Source organism: Solenopsis invicta, chromosome 12 (assembly GCF_016802725.1).
Source record: "Solenopsis invicta isolate M01_SB chromosome 12, UNIL_Sinv_3.0, whole genome shotgun sequence".
NCBI classification, from domain to species: domain Eukaryota; kingdom Metazoa; phylum Arthropoda; class Insecta; order Hymenoptera; family Formicidae; genus Solenopsis; species Solenopsis invicta.
The window spans coordinates 18,367,833-18,391,675 of NC_052675.1; the positions used below are offsets into that span (position 1 = coordinate 18,367,833).

The window sequence follows — 23,843 nt, forward strand, 5'->3', positions numbered from 1 at the left end:
TCGATACATTCAACTAAATGTTGAATTGGTTGGTAAATTTTTGATTAAAAAAAGCTTTAACGATTGACACAAATGAACTACATCTTTTTTTGTACAGCTAAATAATTGCTGTATTAACTCAATTTTAGTTGAACGTATTGGACTAAATATTTTAGTTTTTCAACACATTTTTTTTCTAGGTATAGAAATGTGAGAATTACATGAGCAATTGAAAAGATAATTAATAAAATAATTTTAATATTAATATTAATGAAGAGAGAAGAAACAATTTTTATGAATATTAAATATCAAATTTATGCATTTATATCAGAGGAGAATGGAATCTTAAGGATTTACATTGATCTTGGCAAATATCCTTCAAAAAGTTTAAAGTAATTATAACAGCATTAATGCTTTTAGCAAGCACAATGTCAGCTTCTTAATCTTGGAAAATTTGACTCTGAAAGTGCATTTAAACAAGATTTTAGTTTCTCTCAATTGAGATATACGGTGAAGTATATTGTGTGCAGTTTTTCAACGCGAACACGATATGTTACCAGCGGAAAATACATTGACTTTGCTACTCTGCGTTTAAAGCCGCGTTTTTTTTCCTCTGTTCTTTTTCTGACGAGAAACGGACGAAGTAATCGAGTGAATCAAAAGCTTCTCTGAATGAGAAGAAAACGGATCCGCGCGTATTCACGCAAACTCGTACATATATGCGTGAAAGTGAGAGGGAACGTGACGAGAACAGCGGTGGCGGGAAAGTGCAGGAAATCGTGCTGTTTCGATGCCATTTCCATGGAAATTGAGCACCTCGAGAGGGCCCGGCGGGCTCTCTGGTCTCTTTTCGACGTCTCGATCCGCGACGCGCTATGGAGCACGGAAAAAAGAAGATAGAGAGCGAATTATCAGACTCCAATAGGGAGAAAAAGAACAACCAAGAGACCGGTAAATTATTTTAAAATAAGCTAGGAAATTAGAAAATATAGGTAATATGAAGTAATGTAAAATACATATGTAGCGTGTTTATTATATTAGTGAAAATTAGTATATATATGTAATATATACACACGCACAAAATAATATAGCTATCTTTCTCTAATAGTAAAATTAAAAAATTAGTTTTTCTCATTAATTTTTTCAAATATAAAATATAGTTTGAAAAATATGATTCTAATTTATATAATTATAAATAGAATTTTACCGAAATATTAAACTATGTTTTACAGTAAGGAAAAAAATTACTAAATTTTAATAAATATTTATTCGAATAGTACTAATGAAATATTTACTAAATATAATTACTAAATATATTTATTTAATACAGGAATCAATTTAAGTATTATTTTTTCTTATAGAGCCAATATTTATGCACCGTAAGTAAATACTTTATTAGTACTATTTGAATAAATATTTATTAAATTTATAAATTTTTTCTCAATGTATTACATATGCTGAGAATAAAAATAAAAAACTGCCGTATGAAAGCTACTAGATAATTTTGAATACATTACATTGCAAATTCTTTAATTAAAACTCAATACGAACTTTTCTTTTAACAATGAAGACATTACAATTTTTTTTTAGATATTTTATGAGGTTGTCATCTTGTATTTTTCTCTATTAACACGCTTGTTTTCTTACTTTGATCTTCTCATTTAATTAATAAACACGATAGAGCTACTGCTAACAGAACACATTTGACGTTGCTCGGTAAAAAGGAATAAACGTAGCGACAATCAGGAACAAACATGCAACGAAAAACCAAAACGAAGATACCGAAGCGTAAATTGAAACATATGCAGCCGCGGCCGTTTTGAAATAATTACGAACAACGCCGACGGCGTTTGTTTCAAACAAAAAAGTGTATGCAGCACGTATGGTGTCTTTTTTTGTTTTTCACAAAAACCGAAATATTTAGTTTTTGCGACCAATATTTTTTGTTGAATTTGTGATAACAATACGCGTAAAATATCGCGGTTATCATTTTGTGATATATTAATTTCGGTACTGCTAATTTTTTTTTAGTGCAAAAAGATCTTTTAATTCTTAATTTGTACCATATCTACTAATATTTTTATATTTTTCAGATATATTATACATATATATGTATGCATTTATTAATTTGGATCGATTTTTCGAAAAAGTACTATATAACAAGTTGCAAGTTTTTTGAAAATCGTATTACATGCAATAACGCATGTAATTCTGAGAGAGGCCATTTTGAAAATATCGTAACATCTATCAATGAAATGAAACTCGAATTCGACGAGACCGACAAAATGATTTTACTGATCAATCGCTACGCACAAGTGCGCGCGCGCGCGTACGCGTGTGTGTGTGTGTGTACATATGTGTATGTGCATTTTCAATGGATCACATGCGATAGCTCTCTTTGAACTTGCAATCTCTTTCATTTAGGCTGTTTCGCTGGTCTCGATTTTTTTTAGTCCTTTTAACGCTGATATTCCTTTGGCGCGATTTTACGCGAGCATCGATAATATTGAAATTTGTCGGGACATACGGTCGAAAGCGAGCAACGAAACTAGAGAGTCATTGATTAAATACAAAAGGAACGTGATATTAAAAAATTGAATTATTTACTTGTTGATTTCGCACAAAACGCACATTCAAATAGACTACTTAATGAACAAAATTGAAACGCCTCTTAAAATTTGATTGGACGCAATTTTTGCCATTATAAATTTCGAGTGTTATTAATCACGCGCTTTCGCGCATGTCAAAAGGATGTAAATAATTTTCAAACAAACGGACGTAAATAATTTTCCAACATCGTAACCGTTACTTCAAATGTTCGCTCTCCCGCGCACTTCATAACGGTGCGCGGAATTCTTTCTCTTTCGATTGGCGATTGACACGATAGCCCGAGAGAAAATCGCGAATCGGCGAGCGTTGTAGAATGCCGCGACCGATCGGCTTTTATCCCGCGAAAACGCTTATCCGATAACTATTGTTTGCACGCTTCCATTTACGAGGTGAATTTTCCATGCCGCGGTCTGTGCCGTTTATCGGCCGTAACCGTCGCCGGTGCCGTCTAATAAATATCACTGGCCGAGCGATTTTATTTTACTACCTCTAACGTTCTCTCTCTCCTTTAACGTAATCGGCATTATCGACCACACCAGCATGTGACCGCCGCGAACTCTTAATTGCCCAACTTTCCAAAATCAGCGAAATTCAAGTAGCGTGGCCAACGATATTATATCTCTCAGCAATTTCTATTTAAATGAAAAGAATATATAGTATAATGAATTGATATAACAGAGATATATCAATCCATTTTTTTATCTCAAAATTCCTTCAGTTTATTTGACTAATATCAATATTGTGTGTTAAACTCTTTCCTTTCTAAGCTAATAATAAGTTGCCGATGCTAAAATTTATATTCTATAATGAGAAATTATAATACCATATGCATATTCATGCTATTATGCTATGCTTTTAAAGGAAGATGTATTGCTGTAATTATCAATTAAATGTATGAATTATTTTAAGAGGGAATTTAAATAAAAACCTACGATCGAGCGATAAAACTGCGACATAGGTATTTAGCGAAGAAATGTTCAAACGTCTTACATGCCAATAAAAATAAAATACTTTTTTTGTATAGAGAAAATATGTGTGTTTACGTATGTGTATATTGGTCAGGTCATATTTGTCAGAGAATCAAAGCCGTTGACATATTCTCTGCGGTATGAGATATGCAACGAAATGATGTAAGAAAACGGAAGGCGCAGGAAACGGGGAGAGAAACGAGAAGAAAATTTTCAGCGTCGAGAAGGTAACTTTATTTTTTTATTCGCACATAAACGAAAACTGAAAGTCACGTTTGTGAGAATGTTTATGTGAATTGAAATTCAGTCTTTTCTCTTGCCACGAATATCGCGAGTTGGAAAACTGGAGTGAAGAGAGGGGGGGTATCGTTGCTGTCGTATTGCTGTCGTGTTCTTAGATTGCGTGTTACTTGAAAAATACTAATCAATGTCTTTTAATGTCACAATATTTGATTCGTCAAAAAATCGATTTAAATATATCTATTACGGCTTTGATATTACTTAATATTATTAGAATTAAAAAATTGAAATATAAAGATGTATCGATACTGACTGTTCGCCTCAGCACGGTCCTGACGGTCTCCACGTCCTGTCGTGTAGGCCAACTAGCGTAGACCATGCCACTGAGGAGGATAACGAATACTCCGATCCAGATAGTCCATGCCAGGATATTGCGCGTTCTGGCGAGCAGTTTACGCGCCGTCCGCGTCGAGATCACCTCTTGCGTCGGTATCTCCAGCTTCTGTGCCCGCCTCAGTATATCCTGGAGCCGCTTCTTGGCCTGTTCCACGTCCGGCACCCCCATCGTCCTTAGCCTTATCTTTATCCGTCCGTTCCCTCGTTCACACTACGTCGATCCCGAGTCCCGTAGGACCGCGTCCTCGCGCGTAGAACAGCTGCCGAAGGCTCACGATGGAGACATTAAGGGTTGACGAGATCGTAGGATTGTCTCATATAGAGTCCTCCTCGTTGTAATGGCGCGTTCTCGATTCTCTGCAAAATTTATCCCATACTTTGACTTTTTTTTATATTTTGAGGATCGCTTTTACCTTTGAAATATGTGAAAAGTACATGGTTCGTCCTTGCTCGTTCACGAAGTCTCTTTTGGCGTGTAACTCTTTTGATTTCCCTGACAATTTCGCATTCGCACAATTTTATTTCTATAACGCAAACGTCATCCTATATTGCGATATTGATATTTTCTTTATTTAATTTAAATTTCATTAAAATTTGAAAGAAGACAGATCCGACGTGGTCCCCGTTTGTCAAATGCGAACCGTATAATCTCGGTGGACGTACACGCGAGTAATCTAATATTAATTAATCCCTACAAAGGAAGAGTTTGAAAATACTGACTTGTTTGCTGCACCGTTCGCTTCTCACCCGTCCCCTGATTTAGACGTAATCGATTCTGGAATTATTCCCGCCGCACTACGGTAATTACCTAATAATTCCAGGATCGATTCCCCTTCCCCTCTCTATCCCGACAGGAATGATGCACGCGGAAACTCGTCCCTAATTTCCTCCCGTATGAAAGTTCGACCTAGTTTTGCAGCAAGCTCCAGGATTATAAAGGTTTGCACACGTGTCAGGCACGCTAACGATTTGACGCACGACGCATCGTAGCCAATAAGTTTTCTTCGAGAAGTCTAATTTTTTATTATTTAAATAACTATATGATAAAAAACCGAGAGATATTTTTAGTTTATAGATTCAGTGAATAACAACGAGAGATTACGGCCAAAGATGTGTATGAGTATCTCAGTTTATACGGATCCTTTTATTTTCGAATATTTTTGAATCAATTTGAGTTTTTTGATTATAATTTTTAATCGAATTGGACAGATTACTTTTTATGTGTAACATTAATTTATTTTTGTTATTTGTTAGTATTCTTAAAATTAAAATCAATAATTGAATCTTTATTAAATTTTCCATTAAAATACAATTTATTTACAATACAAATTAAAAAATGATTACGTTTATCTGAATAGATTGTTTAAAAATAATTTTAAAAATTGATCTACTGCACTATTAGTATTATATACATTACTCTTATTTAATATTACCTCTTTAATATTATTCTGATTAATTTAAACTCAACATTTTTATTATTTAGCAAGGTCTAGGGCATTGAGAATTTTTTTTATCCAGCCTTGTGTAACTTTTTCTTCAGTGAGTTTTATTCAAACTGTGTTCTACGATTGAATGGGATTTTCGCTTTTCGGGTATCTCGAGAGTTTCCGGTCGAGAGAGCTTCTTCGTTAGTTTCTTATAAAATTTCCCAAACGGGGTACTCCGTTGGCCTTGTCTGGATTATGTCGCGACGCGGCCAAAAAATCTTTTGTGAATCTTTCGAGGAAACTTTCGTGCCCCCCCCTAGCCGCGCCCCGAGGACGACACAGAGGGTGAAAGAGAGCGGTTTATCTTCCGAAAGAAGTTTCCGCGTGTATGAGAGGAGGAAATACCCCTTCGATCAAACCACAGCGACGAGCCGCGAGAGAGCACCGGGCCAGTGATTCTCCATCATCTTCCTCTTCGCCAAGACGTCGATCATTTATCACATGCGCGTTCAACATTAATCAGCCGCTTTGTACCGGTAGAGGAATCTCCAGAATTCATGATACTAATATAGGAATTCGACTAGACTCAAAATTAACCGCTAACCTCCTGAAATTGCAAATCTTTTGCGGTTACAAAATTCCATTTGTAGTGCATAAGGGGATTATTAATAATATTCTTGGCAAATAGTTGAAATTCTTCTCCAAAAAAATTTTTAAGAAAGAGTTAAAATATAAATGTATAGAAAGATTTAATTTTCAAACTTCAAATGGACTTTAATAGAAACTTTATGTGAAATTTAATTTTACAAAATAATTTTACTATTGAAAATTCTTGAGAAATATAGAATTCTCTGTTAGATTATTATTAAGAGAATAACTCTGTATTTTTTAAAGTTCTCTCGTTAGTCATTGACTAATTCGAATTAATGGTTGAATATCTTATATACGTATATTGTGCATCATATTACATATTCTGTAACTATTTCTGCAGTGCCTTAGGGAACGCTGTTACAGGAGAAACTTTGATAATATCCCATTTCTAAATACAATTACAATATAGAGACTTGCCGTACTAGTGATAGTATCATGTTACGAGCTATCGAATTGATGTTTTCGATAGTTGGCCCGTTTTCCTCTTTGCAACACAATGAGTTTCCACATACGCGTTTGTGGACAACAAACTACTGCGCTACTTACTAAAATTATCTTTTCCTTTTTTTTTACGTTTATTTCTTTCAATCTTTTCTCTTTTATTTCGATTTTTCGAGTTTACTCTAGTTTCTTGAGTTTAGTTTCACTTGACTTCCAAACAATTAGAAATAAACGTCTTGTTTGTAAATTGACAATTATAAGAAATGCCTGATACAATTTTTTAATCTGCAAAGTAACTTAACTTTAAAAGACTTTTAATATTTAATAGCCAATCGTAAAATGTAGAAATGAGATAACAAGAAATAGAATTTTCGTTATGAAAAAGTTGTCTTTGAGTCAGTTGGCCAAATTAACAGAGGAGAAAAGAGAGGAGAAAAATTCTAAAGCGTCCCGGCACGAGGCTCCTGATGGGAGGGCTAATGTAAAATACAGAGAATTTATGTGTACATATTCGGCGAGCAGTAATATCGTGCAGTAAGCAGCGAATCCGTTTTGTGCTCTCATGCGGAATAACTCATTTGACGTTAGCTAAACACGATGAACTAGATTCCGAGAGACGCGCGTGGGATATCGCCAGCTAACGTCTACGAGTCCGAGATTGTCTCGGCAAACACGCTCGCTAATTCATAATCTCTCTGGAGACCGTTCTGGAGATGGAGATGCGCCACACTCGATTACACACGAGGAGAATCCCTTCGCAGGGAATCACATTCCGACGAAATTACAGAAATCTTCCGCGACAAATAGGGAAAACGTGTTAATTAAGTTTTCGTTATTTAGTGTTAACAATTTTGCGAGCGGTTGTTAAAATAAAGTGTATATTCAAGCAGATGCTTTATTTTATAGCTACGTGAAACGTGTTGAAAGAGTTGCGAATTTAAAATAATTTTTAGACGAGTTTGATTCCTCTTTAATGAATACATAGTAATTATTGATACAGATATCGCAAAGCAATAAAAAATATTACATACGGTGCGATATAATTGAACATTCGGATTAAATATAAACATTAATCGCTTTATATAAAACCAATCGTAATTACAGATATTAATTAATTCAGATATATTTTTATCGTTTGCGTTTACGAGCGTTTGTCACGTTTTTCTCTCTTTCACCGTTTTAATTACGATACGATTAATGAAGTCACAAGGTATCGAAATAAGCTGCATATCAGAATTTGTCGGAAATTATGTTGTAATGATATCGCGTTTCTGAAGTTCAGAGGACAATCGTATATGATTACATTTGAAGCACGTTATCCGACATCAAACCCTTTCATCTAATTGCTCCTATAGCTCAAAAACACAATCTAAAGTTATCCTTCTCTACTGAATAATAAACTCCTTAAATTTATAGTTTTTGAATCTTATAATTACATAGCAAATGTGTCTTCGCGTTATTTTGTAAAAGAAATTTTATTAAGACTAAATTATTTTCATTAAAACAACTATTAAATATAAATAAATCTACTTATTATATATATATCCGTATTAATAATCACGATCGGTTAATTAAATATGCTTGTAATTTTAATTAAAATTTTCACAATTTTGCACTATTAAATACTCTAATACGATTAATATTATAATATTGTTTTCTCTGTCAAATATTGTAGAAATGCATTTTGAACAAATGAGAACTTATTATAAATTATCATTTTTCTTTAATTACCATAAAAATTAGCTATCTTACATTTCTATCTAAAAATAATTCACTGATTTTTTTTAAATAATCAAATTGTTCGAATTTAACATAAATCTTTTAATTTCTTACACTTATATTATTTTATTTCATATTACTGCCAATTCGACAACCCATCATTGCGAGATTGCGTTTTTTGTATACGTTAGTTATAATTAATCGTCAAATATTTATTGTTTTCTCTTACTAATGTCTTAGGACGAATCGAGAAGCTGGTTAAACCTCAATTAACTGTATTAAACTTACGAAAGTAGTTCGTAGCGCAATATATAATTAACATTTTCAGTCTGCTATTAGAAAGCAAAATTGGAAAGTAGAACGTAAGCATTTTGATCAGGTATCTCGTTACTGCCATTAATTTACTACTTACTGTATCATTGTTACGTCGGTGAAACGTAAAAATTCGCAATGATTTATCGAAACATTTCGATTGGCCATTAAGTTCCAGTATCTAAAAATTACATCTGTACAAATCCCGCCGATTTTTTTTTTTTTAACCAATTTTATTCGTATGGCACTCACTCATATCGCTGAAAATCTAATCGCCGTAGAATTTTGGCTGGTTAATACTGGCAGTATAGAACAATTAAATTTGTGTACATTTCGCCCGCTGTCGAGTAACTTCGCTCGTTCGTTGAACTCGTATCTCTCATTCTATATTGCCTCGTATTGCCTCGACAAACGAATTGGCAAGTGATTGCAGGAGGATTTCGGTACTACCTCGGCCAGCGTATTGTCGGATAACATGTGACGATTAAATCGCTACACATTCCACTTGTGTTAGCTAACGTCATCGCCATCGATACACCATTCACTGGTATTGCCATGTATTGCCGCAGTTATTTGGCCAACGTTACTGTGACAATATGAGATTACATGATGATTAGTTAGACACGATAGTGCCGATGTTGACTAACTTCATTCTCGCGAAGTGTCATTCCGTGTCGCTCGAAATAATTGATGAAACGATAACTGATAAAATCGTCATATCAGCTCAATCAAAATTAACATTTCCCGGACGATACGCAATCGAATTGTCGTTCAAGTTGTTCAACATCACCGACGCGGAACAATTGAACCAACACACATTTCGCCTGCATTAATCGGCTCTCTCGGTTATCCGGGCGAATAGCGTACACGTAGCTCTACACACGATATCCGATGTTACGCCATGATGATAAATTTTTTACTGATATGTCATCGCCTGAAGTGACTTCGTGGGCGTGCGAGGTTTGACTCGACCGCGTTTTTGAGATCCTTACTGTGTATCGTCGCTCCTCCCTCGACGAGGACACTTTTACCCATCAGTAACGCCAGCGAGATACCGGTACACAATCCCCGACTGGCATATGACACCCCACAGCGTCTCCGTGCACACGTGTTCCGTAAGCTTCACTCCCGTAGACGAGTTTCTAGACCACGGCCGGCATCGTGGCGTACATTTTCCGTCGGCGAAACGATTTGCGTGTCCTATCGGGTGGACGATGAAGACCGGAACGAAGGCGGAACGAGATCTCACGAACGGCGGCCCGATTCCCCGGACGGGCGAGAACTGACCGGCCTCGCCGAGGGTAGCTACCCTTATAGATATACGACGATGGGGCGCGCGCATGTGCCGCACCGGCGGTGATGCCGCGCCACGCTGCGGATCCGGCCGGCGCGGCGTGCTAAAGGGACGCGCCGATTGGTCGGCGGCGGGGGTGAGCGAACAGCTACCAGCAGGGGAGAAAGTCGGTCGCTCGGCCGGAAAGTGACAGTGATAAGAGCCGCCGTGCACGCCGGACGTGAGAGCGAAGCGCATAGATCTTCCGACGCCGCGCCGCCGCCGAGCGCCGTCAAGATGCTGTTCGACGTATCGTGCGAATTTAGTCCGCACAGTTACTATCTTTGGCTATATCAAATTAACAATTGACAGAAAATGTATTGAGAATGTCTAACTGAAATTGAACATTGATTTGCGCGCGCGCGCGCGCGTTAAATAGATATATAAAATTAACTTACGTATATATAGGAGAAATCTTGGAAAAATTTTCATGAAATTTTAAAATCGTTTATTTATTGCTATTTGTGGATCTTTCTTTAGAATATTATCTTTGCCCGCGAGAAATATGAATTATATAAATACAATTTATTATTTTAAAAGAACAGAGTGCATAATGCTTGCACACGTGCAAATATGCATACACATGACCTGGCTGCAAAGTTATTGCGGTATATATCTAATATCTATGGCGGAACAACGTCGTGCAAGTTTTGACTTGCAGATAAGCCACCTAACTCTGAAGCGATATGTTTTATGTTTTAACATCTTTCGCATAAATTAAAAAAAAAACAACATTTAAAATACAGATGAGATTTACAAGATTGAGCGTGGAAAACATCAACTTCAAAGTATTAGATGTACTCGTAAAAGGGCAACATCTTTTTGAAATTAATCGGTAGCGGGATACTTGATCGCAACAATTTTTTTTATAGCTAGTAAATTATACAAAATTAGTGTGAAGTGTGAAAAATGTTGTATGAAATCTGTGATGCTCATAAAGTTACGTGTTTCTTCGCACAATATCATTCCCTAAGGAGTTTTGCAACAAGAGTTGTTGTAAAACTCCCTTGGAATCACTGATTACCCCCTTTTCGCCGAAATTCCATATTGCGTTTGCTCGCTGTAGGCGGTAGTAAAAAAAGAAAGGAACAGCGGAAAAACTCCGCACGCCTAGCGGATCAAAGAACGGCAAGGCCGAAGTAGCGCGCGGAAACGAAGTTTTTAATTTACGTCGCCGAAGTAATATGTCGACGACGACGAAAACGCGCGAAACGTGGAATTCGGTGGGAAATATTCTCCCGGGCCGAGCAGTTCTCATTTCGTCCCGTGTTCAAATATGTGCCAGACTACTACACGTCCCGCGCGCGCATACTTCGAGTCGCACTACTCGTGCCACTAAAACTCCTGTAATTGCAAGAATCCTTCGACTTTCCGCGTTTTTCTCCCCTTCCCCTCTCTTTGCTGCCGCTTTTTATTGCTCGACTAGTTAGCAAATTCGTGCAAAAACATTCACGTGTCTCGAGTTGTCCTAAATCGTTAGCTCAAACGTGATGTTTTCTTTGAAAATTTATAGAATTTTTTATAAAATATAATAATAATATTGAACATAACATTTATTTGTCTGGTTACACTGCACAAATTTTTATTTTACAAAGGCAGCATTGAATCACGTCTATTTGACGATTTTAAATTTACTTTTGTTTTTAAAAGGTATAATGTTTGAATCGAATAATTTCTTGCACACGTTGTATTTTTGATCTGTTTTTAAATTTTTAAACATGCAATTTTTGTTTGATATCTTCTTAGTAGAGTTAATTTTTCCAAAAAACATGAACCTCTCTTTAAAGCACAGAAAGATTTAAATATTACGCGAATACGCATAACTCCGAAGCTTCCGAACATTATCGGTTGCGCTCCGTTTTTCTCGCAGCCTGCTAACGAAATCGCCACGTGCTCGCATGCGTTTGCAATTTGCTCGCATGTTCAGCGTCGATAAGCGCTATCGGGATCGTTCCGGCTCATTCGACGCGCGACCAATTACTTTTGCCCCAGGCACTTAGCGGAGACAATGGGGGCACGTCGAAGGTGGAAAATCAAGTGGCGGGAAAACGGCAGAGCATGTCACGTTTACCGTACAAATGTCGCGCGCAATCGCCCGTGAAGATAACGAGATTGTTAATTAGCGGTCGCGAAAGACGGCGCGAAAAAATCCGCGAATGAAGTGAAATAAAAAGGGTTTTCTCTCTCTCTTGTAAAAGAGAAACGTGTACCGCAAGAAACAATTTTTTTCAGAATTTCTCCCAAACTTATTTCTTTTTCTCTTTTTTAAAAAAAGCAAAAATGTTATTAATATGATAGGGTGTAGAACAAAATTATATTACTAATGAAATTATATTTAATATTACTACTGAAAGTATGTCAAATTCTTCAAAAATGCTAATTTTATCCCTTGATTTATCAAACTTAACTTGTTACGTTCATTATTAAAGATACTTTTGATATTAATAATGAATAATTTTGTTGTTGTAATTGTGGAATTTAATTTAATTTACACATACACACGTAATTAAATGATTATATTTAAAGTGCCCTCGAGGTTGAATGCAAAATATAATTATGAACAATTGGCAATGGAATTTTAACGAACAATAATACATTTATGAGGAAATTTATAACTAGATTTATTAGTTATTTATTATGAAAAGATATCGAATTACATATCATTTATAATTTAAGAACTATCGAACACGTCCATAATTAAAATGTTTTTGTTAAGTGTGCTGCTGTCTGTGCAACTTATTTTAAAATATATTATGTATGTACAATATATTGCATTACGTTATCTATTATTAGTGAAGAAAAACAAAAACGGAGTTAAAATTATATATTTCCTTTTTTGATACTTTTTATTAATTTACTCACAAATCATACATGGATTAATATAATGAAAATAAAATAATAGAAGAAAAGGCAAAAAATGAGAGAATTAATTAGAAGATTTAAGAGGTATCAAAAAATGACGGCAAATTGATTCACGTATTTCCTTTTGTTGCGGTAATAAAATATTTAATTGGTAGGTGAAATATAACAAAGAAATATTAGGAGCGTAAAAAAATATTAAATTACTCGTATCTTTTGATACGAGTTTCATCAATCCCAATCTCAATTTTATCATTGATTTATTACTTGATACGTCAATGCACGTTTATTCTTGCACCGGTGAACTTTTTTTTTATGGAGATTCTATCTATACATTTTGTGGCATTTAATTTTTTGAAAGGTTTTAATTATCTATTTACGTGTATTACGATTACATGCAGAATTATGAAATCCTTTTAACGAATTACACACATAAAATGATAAATTATTTAATTACTAAAATTATACTTGAATTAATAAATTTTATTACAAAAAATATTAAGACGTATATATTAAAATAGTTGAGACTAAATTGGATTAAATTTTTTTTTTTAATTATTAAGGGATCTTACACCAAACATTAGAACGCTAAATAAAGAATAATGTTTGTATAGCATTTTTTTGCATATTTATTATAAAAACTAGATAATATAAAAAGAAATATGTACATGTTACGATTACAAAATATGGTTGCAACTTTACGTGCTACAATTGCCATAATATCGAAAATGCATCGACATACTTTGCTGTAAAAGCTCGTCAACCCAGTATAATGAATAGAAAGCTGTAGCGTCGTTACGCGAAGTTTTAACAGGAACGAAAATGTCGTAATAACATCGTGAGCGCATGTACTTATCGATAAAACCGCGTAGAAATGGGAGATAAAAGAATATTTAATCAGCGCGCATGAAGTGGCACAGAGATAGGTAACAAAAAGTAGAATCGTTCCCCAAACGGAAGAGGCCCCTAGAGTACGAGATAGAAAGGGCAGATAAATGCGTGGTTAATTAGTATGCAAAGTTTGGGAATACCGTAGGCGAGTTAACAGGGAAAGCGTCACCGCCGTCGGTGTTACGTGAAGACTTGCGCAAATAAATTGCGGAGAAATTATTATGTCGCGATTTGCGATGGACGAAGTGTGAAGTGTAATTAATATGTGTAATGAACATAATTTAAAGAAATTTTTTTTCTGCAACATTTCTAGGAAACTTCGCATGAGAAACCAGATAATAGGTAAATGTAGTACAAAGAAATAATAATGTGTTGTAATACAGTATGTACATTGAATGTACATGTATAGCATAAAGTTTTATACACAAAAAGCAAAAAGTTTATGCTCAAATTTCAGACTTTTCTTTCGTATGCAATAGTTAATTTTTGTTTAATTAAAATAAGCTTTTCATTGAGAAAAGATTGAGATGTAATTAAATCATTTATAAAATTTTCTTAAATTGATTTTTATATCAAATTTAATACAAATCGGATAATTTACGTGTAACGGTTTAATTAGGGATTGACATCGTCGATATTTTTAGTAATATTTTTAGTTTTGATCAAGGATTATTTAGATAATCAGAAATCAAAATAAACATTTTTCTATTGATCAATTAATCAAGTAAAAGTAAAAAGTTTTAAATATATTATTTATTAGTTATCAAAGTGAACAAAATTTTAATTACTCGATTAATCAAATAATCAAAAACAAAACTTTTAACTTTTATGAATCAGTAATAAAAAAAAATTAATTACTTGATTAATCAGTAATCAGATCTAAAAGGTTTTCGATTATTTTCATTACTCAGTAATCACTGTCAAATATTTCTTGATTATTAATTTTTAATTTATTATTTTCCTTATTATTGGTTGTGGTCGACATGGTTTTGTCGTTTGAGTAAAATTGATTATTTTCTATGTATAAAGAATACAAAGAAAATTATAAATTTTATTCAAACAACAGAAAAGAAATCTAAAAACGGTGCCCCGTGTAATCAGCGTAAAGTACCAATTACACATACAAAAAGATTAAGTACAACGGAATATTTTTTTGATAAAATTATAACGAAGTAGGATTTTATAAATCTGATAGGGAAATGATTTAATTAACAAAATTGTTTATCCGTTTAAAAATAAACAATATATTTGATCAGAATAAAAGTCTCCGTTTTTGTAAAAAAAAATATTTTGCAGGATTTAGTTATTGTTTTTATCAGTGCAGTATCTAAAATAAATATTTAGTGAATAGTATACGTATGAGGAAATATCGTCAAATTGATGACAAAAAAATACAAATTTTTATTTTTTATTATTTTGTACTCTTAAAAGTACCGTTTACTTTTGAGAGTACTTTTTTTTTTAATTTTTATCTGTCAGACGATTGAATTTTCCAATGTTAAACATTGTGGCTAAACATTCTGTCTGCCCCGCGTGAGTGAGTCTGCTCACGCTGCGCGGACTCGCGTGAGATTCTTAATTTTTTGTCGAGCCCTGTATATCATTAAAATACTTGCCAACTTTGAGAATTGATGTTTGAAACGCCTATTATTGCTCAATCATTTGATGAAGCATCGGACGCGAGATGATGCTTTCTCTTTGAGGAAGATGAAGTTTCTATTGAGAGGAAGCGAAGAGATGGACACTAAGTGAATGAGAGAGTATTTGGATGGGCAATATCGACTGGCGAAATCTCAATGAAACAAGGATATTGATCTCGCATCGAAGTTCCGACAAATCTGAGAGAAGAAACGAAGAGGGAGAGAGGCGACAGTAGTAACTGAGGTTACTAGTATTAGTACTAGACTGCTACTCGATACTATCGAGAAGCGCCGCAGAGGATAAACGCTCAAGGAATAGATATCGAAAATCGAACGATACGCATCTGCCTGTGTGATTCAAAATGGGCAGTATTGGTCTACGAATTGCGAGAACGACTACGGGAAAACGCTGAAATACAGTAATAAATTGTAAACGCTGTTCTCGCCGTGCTTAACTTCAGTCTTGACAAAAATCAGAGAAAATCGAGTGGAAGAAATTTAATTTATTTTTTTCTTGTGCCACGTAACGTCGCTGCATGAATGTTGAGTGCTGCAATTGGGATGTAGATTTAGAGCTGGCGCATTCAGAGAGATTAGGAAACTGAATTTTATCTTTGAAAAAAAATGAGAAATGACGTTTTGTGCGACGAAAATCGTAGCAATGATTGAAACCATTTTAATCTCTTTTCAATCGTGTGAATTAATTAAATATTATACTATACCTAATTAACATATGTTTATACAAAATTTTAAATTTTAATTAAACTTATACAGTTTTAATTTTAAACATTAAGAGCTTTATCCAATTTAGTTGAATATAAACTGTATCTGTTGTAAAGTGTTTAATTAATTTTCGGTTAAATAAATAAGGATAATTTGTTTAATTATATATGTCACTGCGGTTTATGTTACATGTTAGCTTTATCATATGTTATTTTTTGAATGGGATTTAAAGTAATTATAAGCTCAATCACGAAAATTACTTTTACATATTTTAATAATGCACACGTCACATATTTGTGAAATAAAATATATAATTTCGATCATATCATAATGAAAGTAATTTTATAAAGATTATAATAGACTTTACGGATAACTGTGAAAAATGAGAGATAAGGATTATAATAAGGATTTAAGGATTAAGACAGATGTGTAATTAGGGATGAGTCGCGTTGAAAACTCATGCGACGTTAAGGTATCGCGGGAATTCTTTTTTAGAGAGCAAAATTTCATGCCGGGAATTATTTCGTCGCGGGCGAACGCGAACGCGATACGGCACGCGAATAAAACAAAGTATCCGCGGACGTCATCGTGATGAAGAGAAATCGGGAATCGTCGCTGGGGATCATTTGTCAAGTAGTTGCACCCGAGTGCTTCTACGCTGATCCGTTTATTATTTGAAATCGCGCTGAAAAGACTGAAGGAAAGTGATCGAGCAGCCGGATGAGCGCAATTCGGAGAGCGCAAAAACCGGATTACGGTGCAAAATTGACGAGCTAGAATCGCAGTTATTAAGACGTTTTTTCGTGTGCAAAAGCAGTAAAAATGATCGTATAACTTTTCAGAAAGGAGATTATGAATAAGACAATTGATTAAAAAATACTTTTAACCGACAATACTTTTTTTTTCTTAAAAAAAGAAATGGAACTTAAATGTTAAAAATATGCTCTGATCAATTTTTCAAATTTTATATCTGAAATTTTATTAAAAAGTTTCAGTTTATTATAGAGCAAATTTAACGATAAACATATATTTTTTTAAGAATCTAAAAAGTAATTTAAAAGTAAACAATTCATCAAAGAGTCTGTAGCTAAGCTCTGGTGCGACACGAAACCAGGACATTGGGTATACAAAGTTGAAAGCGTCGAGAGACATCCAAAGTGAAATGGTAGACGAGCGATTCGGCTGCAATCTTGACGAAGATCGGCGCTCGAGCACCAAATCGTTTGTCAGAGGGACACCGTAAAGATCCTTGCGAGTCGAATTCGCTCTTTATGCGCTCTAGACAGTCGTTTATTACCCTCGAAGGGTCGAGGGGTTGAATACGGTTAAGGGTAGTTCATCGCAGACCGTCTGGAGATGCCTATCGTTCCAGAAAAGTGCCGTTTGCTCCTCTCCTCCTCCCCACTTTGTCACCAACTTATTTCGCTCTCTATCGATATTCCTCTTGCTCTCGAACAGTCCTGATAACGACATCATCGTTGATGGGAATACTATTCCGCGGTGGATGAGTAAAAGTGGAAGTATTGTATTGAGAGAGTACTCCCCACGTTTTTGGATGGAAAGCTATGTATAGGTAAGAGTTTCCTGCTGCACACACGTTTATTTCTTAATTTCATAAAAATTTATATTCCTGCTAACAAACATTTTATATAAAATATAATTCTTAAAAAGTTAATTTTGAATCCCTGAAAAAAATTAGATTTTATATTAAATTACCTTTGTGCGTACGTGTTTGCGAAATTACATTTTTTGAACTTTGAACCAAAGTAAATTGAATCATTCTGATTTGTTTTTATTAAGGCGTTGGACATGAAAAGAGCATATAAACTCTGCTTCAGAAAATATATCCAAAGTTATTTCGTGTTTTGCACAATATGTCTGCGTTACTATAAACTTTATAAACAATTTAATGAAGTTAATTACCACGAAAATATTCCGTGAACTAGGACGAAAATTAGAAATCCTTAAAACAGGAGAACGCTACAACTTTATCGGTAATTAAGGGAGAAAGAGAAAGAGAGAAAGAGAGAGAGAGTTGTAGTTGCTTCCGACTTTTTGCAGAACAGAATAGCAAGCAAGCTCCAAGTTATAAAGCAATATATTTGTCAAAGCGGGACATTTCTCTTTATTCAAATGTCCTTTTCCGTCAGTCATCTCCGATTCAGCTTTCGCAATTATTTCCCCATGAGACGCGCTGCTCGTAGCAGACCCGACGACGACCACCGGCGCGGTACCGCTCCTTTCGAGATATCCGACGATCTTTAAGTGAGCGTGCAAAGTGCGTAATTCACATGCAGGCGAATTCACAGAGCCGTTTTGCGGTGAAAGGGCCGCGCGTTCCATCACGTCGGTACGGGCTTAAGGCGGAGATCGCGGTCGCGATACGTCAGGGATTTAATTGCCGGCTCGACGAACTCGACCAGCTGCTCTCGGCGCGCGAGCGTATTAGCCCTTCCGCTGCCGCTTCCTAATTTCAATTATTATCCCATCCGTTATTGCCACTCGGAAACGCCTCTTTTCAGCTCTCCGCGACGAGCGAATAAATCGCGTACGCCGGCCATTTACCGCCGATTTATTCGCTAGTAGTCTCCTCACTCCCGTTATGATGAGCTCGCGCGCTCATAAACCCTATTGCTAATGCCGCTCTTTACTGATCGATATGGTCTACTTCATTCTACGCCGTTAAAGATCAAGCTATTTTTGCAGTTTAGAGTTGGCAATATCTCATCGAACATTTATGCGATCGATAGGAAATGAATTAAGGTCTCTAAGAACAGAAGGGATTAAACGTGTTGCAAAGAAACGTTTTTATCATACAAAATATGTTTTACGAATAAAATAAAAAATGTGCTAACAATCGAAAAGACTTTCTTTTTCATTTAAAAAGTTTTTTTGGTAACTTTTATTTTATTTTAATGATTCGCGTTAAAGGCCCGCATGAAAAAACTTATTTTTAAAAATAATTTATATAAATATTTAAATAACTTGGTGTAAAGAAGTAGAAAAATTTAAACTCTCATGTCTATTAAAAAGTTGATCATATAGTTACATTAGTTACTATAGTTACATTAGTTTATACATATTTTACATGTACATCTCCGTAGTGCATTTGTAATTGTAAAAACCAATAAATTTCAGTAATTTCTCGTCGTTAATTTTAATAATTATCGCATTTATTATTGCGTCTGATTCAATTTTGCCGAACAAACAAATAAATTACGCGCTATTTTATCCGCTTGAAAATTTGGTATATTACAGATCGTAATTAGTTCATTAACAAATTTATTGTCTTAATTAATAACATCATAACGCGCGTATTACTTCCGGTTTACTAGCATTTTCAATTGGTGCATCAGTGTAAAGTGCAGCAATAGGAAAGATAAGCAATATAAATACCGACTGAAATAAAACACAATTGGACGTTTATTGGAATATACCTCATACAATAATTATATTAAAGTAATATTTATTACAAACTTGTAGTGCTCGCGCTGCGCAAATATTAATTAAGAAATATTATTTCTACATATTTATCCATACATATCTTTTACTTATTAATATATTCATAGCTTATATGTATATTGAAAACCATTGACGTCTCGATATTGAAACAATTGGCATTTTTCTTCGTTTATACCTGCATCCGATAGTTGAAAGAAATGGTGCGAGTTCTGGGACAGCCTATACATTGAAGGGTAGAAGAAGAACAAATTGCGCAACTTTCCTTAAGCTGCGGAGGAAGAAACCGAGACGGAGGAGCAAAACGAAAGAGTAACGAGTGGCGTGAAAGGGGGCGGGGGGAGGGTGGACACGGACGATAGAGGAAAGTGTGAAGAAAATTTTTCGCAGGATGAAGAGACGCGTGACTCGATATTTTTTTTTTGCTCGAAGCAACTTATTCGTCCCCGCTGGTTCTCTCCTCTTCCACTCCGTGCCATTTTTTTTGCCCCGTGCTGCTGGAGGCTTTATGCCTGTCCTGCGTTCGCCACGCTGCAGTAAGATTTTTATACTTAGCTTCGCCAAGACCGTTTTTATAGCTTTTTACAACCCCACGCGAGGTATTATATCAAAGACTCAAGGTAGAGGGAGATATAAGCATGAGCAGATTTAGGAATGAGTCGAGGGAGGGTGCTAAACCGACCCGAGAACGTTATATATCAGAGAGTAAGAAGATATACTATAAAGACATTAAAATAAATCTGCAGTTTTCTTTTTTATGAGCCTAGATTTCCTTTCTGACACAGAGGAAAAACAGGGAGCTAAAATACAGTGACGGTAAATGTCAAAAAAAAGTCCCAAGAGAAACAATTACTTAAATAATAGCATCATTTATTCAGATAAAAAAAAAATACGGAAGCACGATATAAGAATATTTAGATTATTATAATTAAAAAAGTTTTATATAACTAAGGAAAATTTTGTGATCATTCTTTTACATGTTTAGTACAGTGTCCAATTTTAATTCAATTAATATTTTTTTGAATTCATGCGCGTGCCCAACTTAATTGTCCATTTGCAAAATACATATTGGAACTATGAAATCAGAAATATAAATTCAATTATTGAAATAACTTAAAACTTAAAGCAAAAGAGATTACGTCCATTTAATTCTTTCCAAGTTTGACAGAATAAACATTGGTCGAAAGAAATATTGAAGGAAAGCGGAAACATCCTATATCCTTCGATACCTTGAGAGCTCATCTCGCTTAACGCCTCTTGCCGGTCCTGTTTACACTTGCAGGACCACGTTCTCCAGCCTAAGGGATGGAAAACTCGTTTTATCCCCGTAGTCGCTTGCCGGTTGTCGCCCGCGGGGGCGAAAAATATTAAAAACGATAAAGAACTCGAGCCGAGCTGTTTCTTCGTGCCTCCCCTGGAGATAGATCGTCGTCGTGCGAGCATCGTTTTATCGCCCTTGCGCGAAAATCAGTGCCCTTGGTGTGCGCGTGTGTAACGTAAGGCGTGTAAAGCAATAGCAAGCAAGAAAGCAGCGAAAGCGGAACCTGGGAGCGGTTATAAATTTTTTGTAATGAAACTGCACGTTCGTACGCGTGATTTACGCGCTAATAGAGGACGCACATGTACACCGCCATCGTACAGGATATGCCGCTGTTCTTTTATCTTTAGGGAAGTTCTTGGATATCCGAAGTCAATTTTTGCCGAACGGAAATATTGAGGCAGAAATAGTTCCTGACTTATAAACTATTGAAAATGGGAAAGTTCCGAGGAACTTTAAAGAGCGTAAACCTGTATAACATTTTTTCTTTACTTTAGATTAACTTCAAGCGAATTTTTGTTTAATAAATATAATTGTTTGCTAAAATATTCATGGTTAAAGATGAAAAAGTCGCGAAGAACATTAAAACAATTTGAGTTTATATTGGACACGCTGATCTCGATTATATCGTGTGTCTTGTAAGATTTCAATCAAACAAAGAACGGCTTCTTCTCTGGTAAAAATGGCAACCATTTTTCTTCAGCGAAAGTTTAATTGAACGTCATGTTTTTCTAGAACTTCGTAATTTTCAATATTAGACACCTTGTAGCTAACGTCTTTTCTTTCGTCTACGGGGCAAAGTCGTTTTGTCATATTACTCGTGTTAAGTACAATGTTTTGCGAATCTTGCCGCGATGTGTAAAATGTTCTTTCCTTTCCTTCCTTCCGTTATCAAATCATCATACGGTAAGGACTTTTAGTATCATCGAACTGCTCGAAAGGACCCTCGAGGGTCGCTGTTAAAGGTCCCTCCTTTGAATACTAGGTGTCTTTCTATGACCCCCTTGACGGTTTCGCTTTCCTGTCACGTCAAGCCACAAGTTCTTCCCAAGGGACGCCGGACGGCTACTTTTATTCGATCAGTCAAGGATTTTTTAGCTCTCGCCCATCTCCGTCCGGTCACTCACCTATCCTCGTTCTTTCATCGTATCTCCTCTCCCTCCTTAAGTAAACGAATTTTATCTCGAAGGATGCTCAAAAGGAACGTCCGCGTCGAAAGGAAAAGCGCAAGGACGAAATTTAATTCGCCAGCAACGTGCGAGAGAAGCAGGGTAGAATCTTAAGGATCGTCTGAAGCTTTACGAAGGCGTCTGGATTAACCCAGCTCAAAGGAATAGAGAGCGGTATCAGCTTTGAAAAAAATTGATACAAAGTTGAAAACAGAAGGTATATACGATACGGAAAAAAAAAGATTATTAGAATAATATCGGACACTCTACGTAGGTATAACTAAAAGTTGCTTTTGTAAAATTGGAATAAAGTAAAAACTTTGAATTGTTAAACTTGAGGTTGGTTATGACAGGAATTTTTATTTTTTTAATTAAGATTAATAATTAATAAGACTTTATGTTTTAACAATGGATCTTCCAAAAATAATAATCTATAGTGATCTCATGTAAAAAAAAATGTTTATATCATTTATCTATTGTACTTGAAAGTAAAATTTTTATAATGCTGCCATGTTAATAAATTACTGTGCACCTGAATTATAAATGTCGATCCAGCATAATACCGTGTTTTGAGAATGCATAAAAATTTTATAGTACCTGCCACCAGATAAAGGACTAGGGATAGACGATGATCCAAATTAGCTGCATTTCTAAAGGTGTAGGAGTAAGAGGTAGGAAACGTGGGGAGTGTGCTAATGAACGGTGGAGAGGGTTGGAGTAAGTGGCCTCCAAAGGGAGGGAACGGAATGAGTAAGTGGCGTTCTCAGGCCGGAGATGCGCCCTCCGTAAGCGGGGATTCGGGAAAGGACGGAATCTTCGGTGAATCCGGTCTGAGTCGTTCAGATTTAGCGGTGTGTCGGCGGTGAATTAAATTTCCCCGATTTGTTCATCGCCCCTGATTTCCGCACCCTCCTTATGACAACTGACATAACTTAATGCTCCGTTGCGGAAGGTGCTGTAATGTCTACCACTAATATCGTATTAATTATTGAAATTAAGTGTTTACGAGAAAGCGTGATGATGCGTGACGAAATCATTTGGAAATCTAAAAAGAGATTGTAAGACTTTTTTACAATCGTGCGAAGAAAACATTTGTTATAGATATATAATACATTTTGATAAAAATTTAATAAAATTTTTTAAAATATTTTTACAAATAATAAAAACATAATACAGATACTTGACAATGTAGTTTAAAGAAATATTATTTATTTTAGAGAGGAGGAGAGGACGTGATAAAAATCTAATAAAACTTTTAGAAAAATAATATATTTCTTCGAAAAATACAATTAATCAAATAAGAAAAATATAAGAAAAATTAATTAAGAATTGTATGAGAAAAATGTAATTAGAAAATTTTAATTATTAATCTTGAATTTTTAATAATTTAAAGACATAAATATTTACTAAAGATAAATCTTGAACGAAAAAATTCTTTTGTTTTGTTTGTTTTGTTTTGTTTCATTTATTTTTAGACGATTGAAGTGGGTTTTCTAATAGTAATTGTAAGTTTTAATATTTCTTTGTTTTAATCAATTTGTCTACGTGAAGTTAATGATAGCTTGCAGAATATTTATTTGACATACGACGGAAACGTGAATGGTCTCACGAACGAAAAGGGATACCTCGAAACTGCCAAAGAAATTTATTGTTGTTTGTTGTTGAAGCTGTATTTAATAACATTTAATAAGATTATTGGGACCTAAAG

General features: G+C 35.0%; 1 protein-coding gene across 3 annotated transcripts in view; it reads right to left on the reverse strand.

The window, feature by feature from the left end:
• Positions 1-10,039, reverse strand: part of LOC105198323 — a 52,571-nt gene extending 42,532 nt beyond the window's left edge. For all 3 annotated transcript variants that reach the window (XR_003268808.2, XM_039455534.1, XM_026136070.2), the window contains exons 1-2: positions 9,736-10,039; positions 4,111-4,550 (exon numbers count right to left, since the gene is read on the reverse strand). Coding sequence is in view for 2 of the 3 variants with exons in the window: in XM_039455534.1 (XP_039311468.1) it covers positions 4,111-4,362 (252 nt within the window). In the remaining variant the exon portion in view is untranslated. The remainder of the gene's footprint in view (positions 1-4,110; positions 4,551-9,735) is intronic.
• Positions 10,040-23,843: the final 13,804 nt, after the last annotated feature.